Source organism: Penaeus monodon, chromosome 4, assembly GCF_015228065.2.
Source record: "Penaeus monodon isolate SGIC_2016 chromosome 4, NSTDA_Pmon_1, whole genome shotgun sequence".
Lineage (NCBI taxonomy): Eukaryota > Metazoa > Arthropoda > Malacostraca > Decapoda > Penaeidae > Penaeus > Penaeus monodon.
In genome coordinates this window covers 59,013,024-59,024,899 of record NC_051389.1, presented here as the reverse complement: position 1 = coordinate 59,024,899, position 11,876 = coordinate 59,013,024, and the positions used below count along the sequence as shown (strand labels likewise).

Below are 11,876 nucleotides of genomic sequence, written 5' to 3'. Positions count from 1 at the left end.
ATATGGGGCTGTAGGGGAATCACAAAGAATTGATCCCACTTGGCTGAGCGCAGGAGTCGGCTACATCAAGCAGAGTGTACCGCTACACACGCTCTGGCGTGTCGTCATGCATACAGGCGTACCCCGCAGACCAAGCGGTTTGTTATGGTGCTGGTACACATGACCCGGCAGTGATGGGTTAAAATGTGGCACTTTATAGAACTGGCATATCTGTATCAAAAATTTATCAGACAAATAAATACTCAGTCATATGGTGATGTAACAAATAAGTAATAAGGGGGGGTGGTGTAGACAGTAAAGAAGACTGCAGTAAAAGATGGAGTGGAAGATATTGGGAGAGAGGAGTGGCGTGAATTTTCAAGGTTGATCAATGACCTGGGTGGATGATTTGGAATGGATGGCATTGACAGCAAACGTTGAGGGGGGTAGTAGTATGAGTGGGAGCCACAGTCAAAGAAGAGGTAGGGGTTGGGAAACCAATGAAGTCAAATTTAGCTAGGCTTGTTGATGAAAAGACAAGCTTTAATGCCCCTTATAAGGGTAAAAAAATCTTCATTATTGGCCATGGTGAGCCTGAAATAAATGAGGAGAGGAAACAGTCTACCCCTCAGGGTTCACATGAGAGCTAAGGGCTAGACAACATATCCATAGTGGGCTTGTCTGCATTGTCCCTGTAAATAATGCATTACCAATTTAGTGCCTATGGCTCCTGGAGGCTGACACAAAGCCAGCCTTTCATCCTTTTAGCACTGCTCTCACACCTTAAACAGTGGACAGAAGAAGGGGATGATGAAGAGAAGGAAAGGAAAAAGGGAGAAGAAAAGACCATGCTAAATATGTTGAGGTGGGGGCCGAGGTCCTAGGTAGGGGTGATCCCTCTACATTGGGCCACAATCTCCTCCTAAGCCCCCCACCCCCCATGACAATGAGCAAGGGGGGGGGGGAAATGAAAGAAAAACAAGCATATACAAAGAATGGTCAGATACTTCAATAGCCAAATTTATTAAGTAGACTAAGAACTTACATATTCTCAGTTTAACACTGGCAATAGGTATGACAAGGTTTTGAAAAATAACCATAATAATAAATGGTATATTTTTTCAAAAGTTAAGTGTTTATTGCAACTAAGGATGTTAAATAATTTAAAGCACATAATTTAAACACATCTTTATTTGTCTAGAAAAATAGGTTTACCCCTATTGTAACTGAGAACCTTAAATAACTTTTTGATTAAAGAGAGAAAGGAAATGTAAAATTTGCTTCTTGCAAAAGAAAATCCATAGTCGTTGCTTATAAACCTATGCAAGAGTTTCCTCTTGTTCTTGGTACTCTTTGATTCCTCTCAATACAACAGTCTTCATCAAGCAAGAAGTTCCAGAGGTGAAACCCATACTTATATGGATGTGATTGAGTAACTTCTTTATGACCTGCTTTTTTTGTGCTCTTCCCTGAAAGAAGAAAAGGGTTACAAAGTATAACAGATTGATAAGAGAAAGATGAAATGTTACCCATCAGGGAAAATGGGCAATAGTATCTTTATCAGTATATTAAAACAAACAAACAAACACACATGCATGCATGCACAAACATTTTTCATTAAGACTTTGTATCACTTACTGAATTTGACCACCAATAATGGACAAGCTGATGCTCATCCATAAAGTTGTGAAATTCCTCTAGGGTGAGAACACTTTTATACATCTCCTGAGAAGGAGAGACAGCTAGCACCAGTCCATTTATATTTGGCTTTGCCCCAATTATGCTCAAGTTGTCCAGGACATTTGAAATGGTTTGCAAGCTGTCAAAATAATTGTGAAACAATCAACTTTTCTGTTAAAATCTATGCTAATTACATATAAATAGTTAATGTTCTAAAGCTTTTTCATTAATATTGCTCTAAACAAATTTTCAGTAGTAAATTCCTTTCCCTCAGTTTAAATAAGTAAAATTAAATTATTTATACAATTGTGATTATACATACCTTGATAATATTTCAAAGCATACTAAAAAAATGAAGAAATTTCCTTTTTGCAACATATCCATAGTGGGCTTGTCTGCATTGTCCCTGTAAATAATGCATTACCAATTTAGTGACAAATATAATCTGATAGTGACTACTCATCAAGTGGTATCAAGCAGAAAAAAAAATGTTATGCTATTGAAAATAAATATATGATCCAGCATGACATTTCTAAATACTTGAGTAAATAAGCTCAAGTGTACTTCTGTCTTAAAGACTAGACATCTAAAATTCTCACATACACTGTCAAGTTGATATCAGACATATGCTTTTTCCTCAAGGACAACTGTGCTTGATAACATATCAACTCAGTTTTGATGAGATCTCCAACACTCTTGTTTCCAGCTATCTGCAAAATATATGGTCAATGTTCAATGTTACTTTAATGCAAAGAACATTTCATGTGGAGTTATTCTACTGTGGTAACAAATTATTACATTTCACAGAGGAAGTATCACATACCACAACATTCACTGATTTAGAAAAAGGGCTGTTTAGAGATGTCTGATAATAATTTCTCTTGTTGTCCTTCATTTCTATCACTGGCAGCTGTTGTACAGGTAGGTTACTGTCCTTTTGTGACACATAACACATGCCAAGGGTTGTAATTTTTATGGACTGACAAGCATGGGTGACTTCAATAGAAACTTGAAGTTCTGCCAATTGTGAAGTGCTTTTTTTGGCTGGTTCAGTTGTGTCTGTTTGTTTGCTTGTTTTGGTTTGACTGTCTTCCTCTTCCTGAAAACGCTTCTGTTTGATAGAAAGGGAAGATTATGGCTTAATTTTAACTTGTGAAACTTTCATTTAAATAGAATGGGGCTGGTTATCATTCCTAACATATCTTGTGCAATATATCATGAAATTCCTAACTATCTGTCACAGTTCTTACCAGTTTGTAATGTTGCAACTATACAAAGGTATAGGTATACCAATATTGCCTTTGAAATCAAGGGCTCTGGAGATACCTATGTAGAATCTTAATGTGGGTAGAAACAATAAATTTCAAAAGTTCAATAATGACATCAGGTGTTTTTGTACTTGCAATGTTGTTTACTTTTCTGCATTCTGTCATGTCTAAGTCAAGAATGCAAGTGTACTGGTGCTTGTTACAAACCTACAACCATGTTAGTACTTTATAAGTTACCCAGGTAAATTTATAGAATTTATATATATATATATATATATATATATATATATCACACACACACACACACACACACACACACACACACACACACACACACACACACACACACACACACACACACACACACACACACACACACACATCTTACCTGGCTTTAGCCTCAAGCTCCACCCTATCTCTATATTCTGAATATGCCGCTAATGACCTCAGATCTTGACGTGGCAGAAAATTTTTAATAAATAAATATTGGCAGTCACCCTCTATAATCTTCATATTACACAATAATATTCATAAGGAGACATTTGCTACATAAAGAATAAAATGTACACATCTGGTATAGAATTACTTCACAGAGAGATTATTCATTATTTATTTAATTGACGGTGACAAACATAAAATATTCATAACATCACTTCATATTCGGTTTTCTCTGGTATCTCTTCCTTGTGTGATTGAGGGTCATGGGTATGGCAGCTTTTTCTGGATATTGCCATTGAGGACTTCCATCCACTATTACAGTTCACTATAGTTTAAAGAATTGCAAAGTTTGTATGTAGAATATGAAACGTAATCATGAAAATTATTAATATATATATTTTTCTCATTAACATATTGCATAAGATGGGAATGTTTTCCCAACTTGGAAATAAACATTGCCTTTTCTGTGAACTCTGAAATTCTGCTGAGGGTTATATCTGCAGTTTGAACATCCCACAACTTATTAAAATACATATGGATGAATTTTCACACATTTTTGACATAGAAATATCAGAACTTGTTTCATTATTGCTAAGAATAAAAGTTAAAGGTAACTCGACTCCATAATTTTTCATGGAGTTGATGTTATTATGTATCATTTTATGATTGATAATGCAATGCAATGTTTATTGACTAATTTTACTGGAGTTCTGATTGCACATGTGCAGTTGTAGAATTCTAGCTCTACCCATGGTAGCCTAGTCAAGGGGCACACAAAGGACTTTTTGTGGCATTATGGCTATTAATTTTACCATATTATTGGTTGAAAACCTATAGGTTTTTTTTTTTTTTTTTTTTTTTGGGGGGGGGGGGGATGTTAGGCCATGGCTTTTCAAAGACAGAGTTTCACAAGGGGATTTTCAGCAATTGTTTTTTATGCTTTTTTGTTCATTAATTGTTTGACTATAACAAGTGGGTCTTCCTGGAAAATAATTATATCAGATTTGTTATTGTGTGAAGAAAATATAACTTAAGATAATTTCCGCTGCATTCACCAGCCGACAATCTTGATATGATTTGATAAGTCCTGATAGCAGGGGAGGGCATGAAGTAGATCAGGGAAATTACGGGGTAAAACAGGCTGAAATAAAATAATATAGAACAGGAATGTGTAAAACAAGTACAAAAAATGTTTAAAATTGGCTAATGAAACTACAGATGTCCCTGCCATCTTTGAAAGTCTACAGAGTGACACAAACTTTTAAAAAATTACAGGAATCAAACCCATCATTCAGTAAAAATTACAGGATTTCGCATAATCCAGATCCTCCATGGTAATTGTACAATGTGTCCTAACCAATTATCCAACCTAATCTTAACCCTCTGGGATTTATGCACTACAATCTATATATTTTCAGGCAGGGGGGGGGTGTCTGCCCCCCTGGACCTTCCATAGTAATATATACACCTAGGGTACTATGCCCCCTGGACCCCCAGGGTAAAACCACATACCTTTATATTGTGAAACACTGAACTTTTCTTCAGAATTACCAGAATTTCTTGGTTTCTAATCACTTTATTTGGAATTTGGGGTGCTTCATGGGCTCAAACATCAGGCTGTGAATGATGTCTATTTGTTCTGTATGGTATTATATGGCTTTAAAAATGACCTGGAATCAACCATTTAAAATAAAAACTTTCTCACGGCCTTTTCTCATGAATGGTGCCACAGCCTGTCAATCTCTCGTGGTAAAAAAACAATGGCACAAGGATTGTCAGAATAGTGTTAATATTCCTAACACTAAAAAATTTATTAAAATTAAAAGATGAATTACTACATAATTTTGGGAAAAACAACACTGGAAATTACAAAAAATTTGTTCTAACAAGTGCGTAATACTTGGCTTGTTTTTGCATGTCCATTTTTTTGGGCCCGAAGGGTAAAGGGGGGACTTTAAAAAAGGATAGGTTTGATCTCTCGAAATTTTCGTGCATGTCCCAGGAGTACGTAAAAATTAGAGTGGTTTTACCTTGGGAAAAAACAAAAACACTTTCATCTATGGCAAAATTGTGCAAATTGAAAAAAAGGGAGAAAAGGGCCCCAACAAGAAGAAGCCCCTTCATTTTCTAAGTCCCTTCCATTTTTACTTTCAAAATCAAAACAAATTGCCCGGGCTCATTCCCAAATAGTTTTTGTATTGCTACCCCTTGTGGTCGTATATTTTTTTTATTATCAGTGTCTTTTTCTCAAATTCGTAGTAATCGTCTTTTCCTTTTATTGTTTCTTCATTTAATTTTTTGGTAATTTTTTTAGCTATTTGTACAAAAAACCTTATGCCATTGCTTTTGACAGGGAATTTAAAAGCCAGCGGGGCCCTTTACGTCGAGAACCCCGGTGGAAATGTTTTATTTCCATTGCTGGTCGATTGGGGGTCATTTTAAAGCCTTTTTGTGGATATACTGGACAAAAAACTTCTCTCTGTCAAAACCTGATTTTAAACCCCTCCAGTCCCGAAAAAGGGAAAAAAAAAGTGTTTAAAAAACCAAAAAATTGATTTTTCCAATGAGTTTTGGGTTCCCGTAAGTTTTCAAATTTGGGCGCGCCTGCGTGAGTTTGAAAGGCGGGGGACGTCCTTTTAGGTTTTTTTTGGAAATTTTTTATCTTTTTTTTGTTGTTTTACACATTTCGTTTCTTTTCTTATATTTGGGTTTTTTTGCCCCACAACCCCCTAATCACTTCATGCCCTCCCCTGCTATCGGGACTTTCAAATCACTAAATTGTCGGCGGGAGAATGCAACTGAAATGACTCAGATTTTTTCATCTATGAAAAAATCAAAAATTAAATATTGCGGGGGAAAACCCGGTGGCATTTTGGGGGAAAAAACGGACCTCTTCCGTCCTGTATCTCCTTTTTTTTTGATTTGCACACCTTTTTCCATGATGAAAAGATCTTCTTTTTGTCAGGTTCCCCAATTTTATTTTTCTAACCGATGTCATACACAAAAAAAACCTATATTTCATTAATTTTATTTTAGCCGTTTGACCCTGAAATTTCCCCCCAATATTTCAGCTCTTCTATGGCCCCAAATAAAATTTTCAATGGAAAAATTTTTGCGGAAAAAACCCCAATATTGTTACAAAGTAAGCCTACCCTTATCAACTGCCCAAAACTTTGATTAAACCACAGGATCATGAGAAACACGATCCCCAAATTTGATGGGTTTTGATGGAGATGAGTTCAAGAAAATTATTCTGTGCATTTGTGTCGATGCTGCACTACTCGCCTTTACGTTCGTCGGAACGATATCGTAAATGGAGACGCTCGGGCCCTTGGGGCTGTCCAGGGCGCTGCTGGCGAAGGACAGCCGTTTCTTCGCCGCCGCCTTGTCCTCTCCCTGCTTTAGGATCGACTTCCGGCTCTCGCCTGGCGTGTCCATAGTTCGGCTGTGTAACTATTGCCTCAGGATAGAGTGCTGGTGCTTGTCACTCAGTAATTGTTGTCTTCCAACACCACCCTTTGCCGAGGCCGTGGCTTTGTTTGAATTGACGTTTTGAACGGCGGGGGTTTGTTTACAAGTGGCGCCGGCGCGATGGTTCCTCTCGGGGCCGCCTTCGGGCCGACGCTTCGGGGGCAATGTCTGCCTTTTAAAAGGGATAGCGTGGTAAAAAATTATGTGATGGTTTGGGGAAAATTGGATAGAAAGAAAAGGGAAAGATAATAAAGTAATGGATGGAATGGTAATAATAAATTATAATGGTAATGATGAAGATGTTAATGGTAATGATAATGATGTTGATAATTATTTTACATTATTGTATCTCAGTGGTATGTATAATGTATAAAATAAATGTGTAGATGTATATATGTATATTTTTAAGTAACTATGCAGTTTTGCTCTTGGGGAATAATTTCAACAATACCATATACAAAATATTACACATTTCATACATATTTTATAGTATACTATAAACCATATACATATAAAAATAAACCATACCCCTATAAAACAAATACCATTTAAAACATTAACATAAATCAAAAAGCATATTCACAAAAAACATATATAAATAAATATAAATATATATAATATTAAAAATACATAAATTATTAAAATAATATATAAAATACATATATATATTATATATAAAATAATATTTTATATACACAATATACATATATATATATTTTATATTTTATATAATTTTAATAATACACCATAATATATATATATATATATATATATAAACAATATATACATATATATATATTATAATATAATATAATATATTATATATATATATATATATATTACATATACATATACATATATATATATATATATATATATATATATACTACATAACATATACATATAATATAATATATATATATATATATATAATATAATATATATATAAATATATATATATAATATATTAATATATATATATATTATACAAAATATATATATATATATAATATATATATACATAACATACACACACTACTATATATATATATATATTAATAATATACATATATAATAAAATTATATATATATATATATATATATTATATATATATATCATATATTATATATATATATATATAAAAAAAATATTAATTTTAAAAAATATTATATATTAATATTATTAATTTTAAAATAATTATTATATTTTTAAAAAAATTTTAAAATATATAATATTAATAATATAAAAAATATATTTATAAATTTATTTATATTTTAAAATATAAATATAAATTTTAAAAAATATCTAATATAATTTTTAAAAAATTTATATAATTTTAATATAAAAATATTAAAAAATATATATTAAACTAAATATACATATATTATATATATATTATTATAACATACAAAAAACACATATACTTAATATAAACAAAAAACCAAAACAAATATATTTATATATTAAATATACATACATATAACATTACATATATTATATATATATTACATACAACAATATACATATATTATATAATTTTCATACTATACACAAAACATTAGTATATATATATATATATATATTATATATATTAATATATGTTATATTATTATGTGATATATATATTTTATAAACATATGTGGGTTATTTTAATAAATTTAGGGGGTTTTATAATATATATAAGTGTGTGTATATATATATATATTATTGGTATTAAAATATATTATGTGTGTATAATTAATGTGTGTATATATATATATGTTGTATATATATATTATGGTATATATTTATATTGTGAAAATTTTTATATATGTTTGTATATTTTATGTGTTGTTATATATTTGTGTGTTATTAATATGTGTGTTTTTTAATATGTTTTATTATTATTATGTGTGTGTATATATATTTGTGTGTGTTTTTAATATTGTGTGTGTATATTATATGTGGTGTATATATATTATTTGTTATATATATTATTTTGGGGTATTTTATATATATTGTGTTATTATTTAATGTGTGTATATATATTTTGTTTTTTATATTTGTGGTTAAAAAATATGTGTGTTATATATATTGTTTTTTATATATGTGTGTTATATATTATGTGTGTATTTTTATTGTGTATATATATTTATTGTGGGATATATTATATAATGTGTGTAATTTATATATGGTGTATTAAATTTAATTTTATTTTATTATGTGTGTAATTATATATATGTGGTATATAATTATAAAATTATTGTGGTTATAATATATAAATTGTTTATATATTAAAAATTGTGGTTTTTTATAAAATTAGTGTGTATATATATATTATGTGTGTTATATATTATATATGGTGTAATATATTATGTTGTTATATATAAATTTTAATGTGTGTTTTATTTAATAATGTGTGATATATATATTTATATTGGGTTTTTATATATATATGTGTGTATAATATTATTTGTGTGTTAATTTTAAAAATTTTTTTGTATTATATAATTGGGGTTTAAAATTTTATGTGTGTAATATTAAAAGTGTGTTTTATTATATTTTGTGTATTATTATTATATGTGGTTATATTATGTGTTATTATTAATTGTTATTTTATATATGTGTGATTATATTATGTGTGTAATATATTTGTGGTTTTTATATTGTGTGTATATTTATATAATATTTTGTGGGTATATATATATATGTGTGTGTTATATTAGTGGTTTTTTTTGTGTGATTATATTATATGTGTGTTATATTTGTGTGTGTTAATAATAATTAATATTAATTATATATAAATGTGTATATATATTATTATTTAAAATTTTGTGTGGTAATATATTGTTGGTAATTATGTGTTGTATTTTTGTGGTGTTAATATATGTGTTTGGGGTTTATATATGTGTGTTATTTAGTGTGGTAAAGTGTGAATAATGGTTGTTTTGTGTGTATTATTGTGGTATAATTGTGTTGTTATTATATGTGTGGGGATTTAGTGGTGTATATTATGTGTGTGTATATAATTTGTTATATTAATAGTGTTAATATTTATGTGTGTTATATATATAGTGGTATATATATATTTTGTGTAAATTTTTATTGTGTTTATATTGGTGTGTGTATATATAAATTTGTGTTTATTATTATTTGTTTTAAAATTTTTTATTGGGTTATATTATATGTTGTTATATAAAGTTTTTATAATATTGTGTTTTATATATATGTTGTAAATATTATTTGTTTATATAAGTTGTTATTTAATTTTGGGGGATATTTTTTGTTGTAATTTTTTATTGTGGTTTTATAATTGTTATTATATATGTGTGTTATATAATTGGGAAAATTATGTGTGTATTATTTGTGTGTATTATATATAGTGGTATTTTATATGGGTGATATTATTGTGTGTTTATATTATGTGTGAATTTATATGTGTTTATTTTTGTATATTATTTTGTGTGTATATAATATATAATATATATATAGTGTATATTATATTGTAATATATTTAAAGTGTTTATATTATATATGTGTATATATTTATGTGTGTATATATTTATGTGTATATATATATGTGTATTATATTTTGTGTAATATTTTTTTATATATTATTGGTTAAATTATGTTGTATTTATGTATTTGTTTTTGTATGTTTTAATTTGGTTTTATGTATATATTGTATGTATGTATTATTGTATGTATGTTATTTTTATGTTTAAAGTTTAGTTAAATTTGTATGTTTTTGTTTTGTTTATTGGTATGTTAAATATATTTTTATATATTATTTTAAAGTTTTAAAATATGTATTTAATTTTTTTGTATTTAATGTATTTTGTATATTATTGTTTTATTTGTTATATATTGTTATTTAAAATTTTTAAATTATTGTTTTATTTTGTTTATATTTTATTATATAGTATTTTTTTATTTTATGTATATATTTGTATATTTATGTAAAAATTTTTAATATTTAAACTTTTATATAATTGTTATATTATGTATTATATTTTTTTTTATTTTATAATTTTTAAATTTTAATTATTATTTTAAAGTTTATTTTTTATATGTTATATTTATTTTATATTAAAATTAATATTAATTTATTAATTTGTAATTTATATATGTTTTATATATATTATATTATTATATATATTCTTAATATATTAGTATATATAAATTGTTAATATATATATTTATATAAATTTTTTTTGTATATTATTTTAAAATTTAATTGGCCAAAGGGTTTAACTCATAAGTCCGCGGCCTGGGCAGGGTTTTAGCACCGACCCGCGGTTTCCCTTGGGCAGGAACTTCCCTCGATTGCCCCGCCTAGCCCCCTGGGTGGCCAAGCCAGCTCAATCAGGTGGTCCCAAGCCCGGATAAAATAAGAGGAAGATTACCTAAAAAAAAAAAAAAAAAAAAAATCCACCGGGACTCTCCGTGGAAAGGGAAAGGGACCCTACCACGTACTCACTCCAAAGCATCACAAAGTGAAAACTGCAATTGAGTATCATGCTGGGGACCACGGCGGCTCAGTCATGAACCTAACCCTTAAATGATGATGATTATATATGTATATATATATATTATGTTTTATATATATATATATGTATATATATTATAAATATATAATATATATATATAATATATATAAATATAAAATATACATTAAATATATATATAAAATATATATATATTAATTTTTATATATATATATATAAAATTATACACAATACCATATATATATATATAATTATATATATATAAAAATCATATAAAATATATATATATATATATATATATATCTATATCTAACATATATAATATATATAAAATATATATATATATATATATATATAAACATATACATATATATATATATATTTTATAAAAATAATATATATTTTACAATATATATAATATATATATAATTTTATTATATTATATATATAATATCATATACAATAATATTATATTTTATATTTAATATATTATTTTAAAACAATACATATATATATATATTTTTTATTATATATATAACAACTATTTTTTAT

The 11,876-nt window shown here is 28.1% G+C and overlaps 1 protein-coding gene across 1 annotated transcript; it reads right to left on the bottom strand.

The window, feature by feature from the left end:
* Window positions 1-1,152: 1,152 nt before the first annotated feature.
* On the bottom strand, window positions 1,153-6,966 carry LOC119572395. Its single transcript, XM_037919497.1, has 6 exons — window positions 6,651-6,966; window positions 2,483-2,770; window positions 2,263-2,369; window positions 1,982-2,065; window positions 1,618-1,798; window positions 1,153-1,448 (listed from the first exon to the last, which is right to left on the bottom strand). The coding sequence occupies exons 1-6, from the start codon at window positions 6,801-6,803 to the stop codon at window positions 1,299-1,301; spliced, it is 963 nt and encodes a 320-aa protein (XP_037775425.1). The 5' UTR covers window positions 6,804-6,966; the 3' UTR covers window positions 1,153-1,298.
* Window positions 6,967-11,876: the final 4,910 nt, after the last annotated feature.

Coding starts and splice junctions, on each gene's coding strand:
- LOC119572395 (XM_037919497.1), bottom strand. CDS start 6,803: ATGGACACGCCAGGCGAGAGCCGGAAGTCGATCCTAAAGCAGGGAGAG. Junction 2,771..6,650: donor TCGTTCCGACGAACGTAAAG/GCGAGTAGTGCA, acceptor TCTATCAAACAG/AAGCGTTTTCAGGAAGAGGA. Junction 2,066..2,262: donor TCTGATATCAACTTGACAGT/GTATGTGAGAAT, acceptor CATTATTTACAG/GGACAATGCAGACAAGCCCA.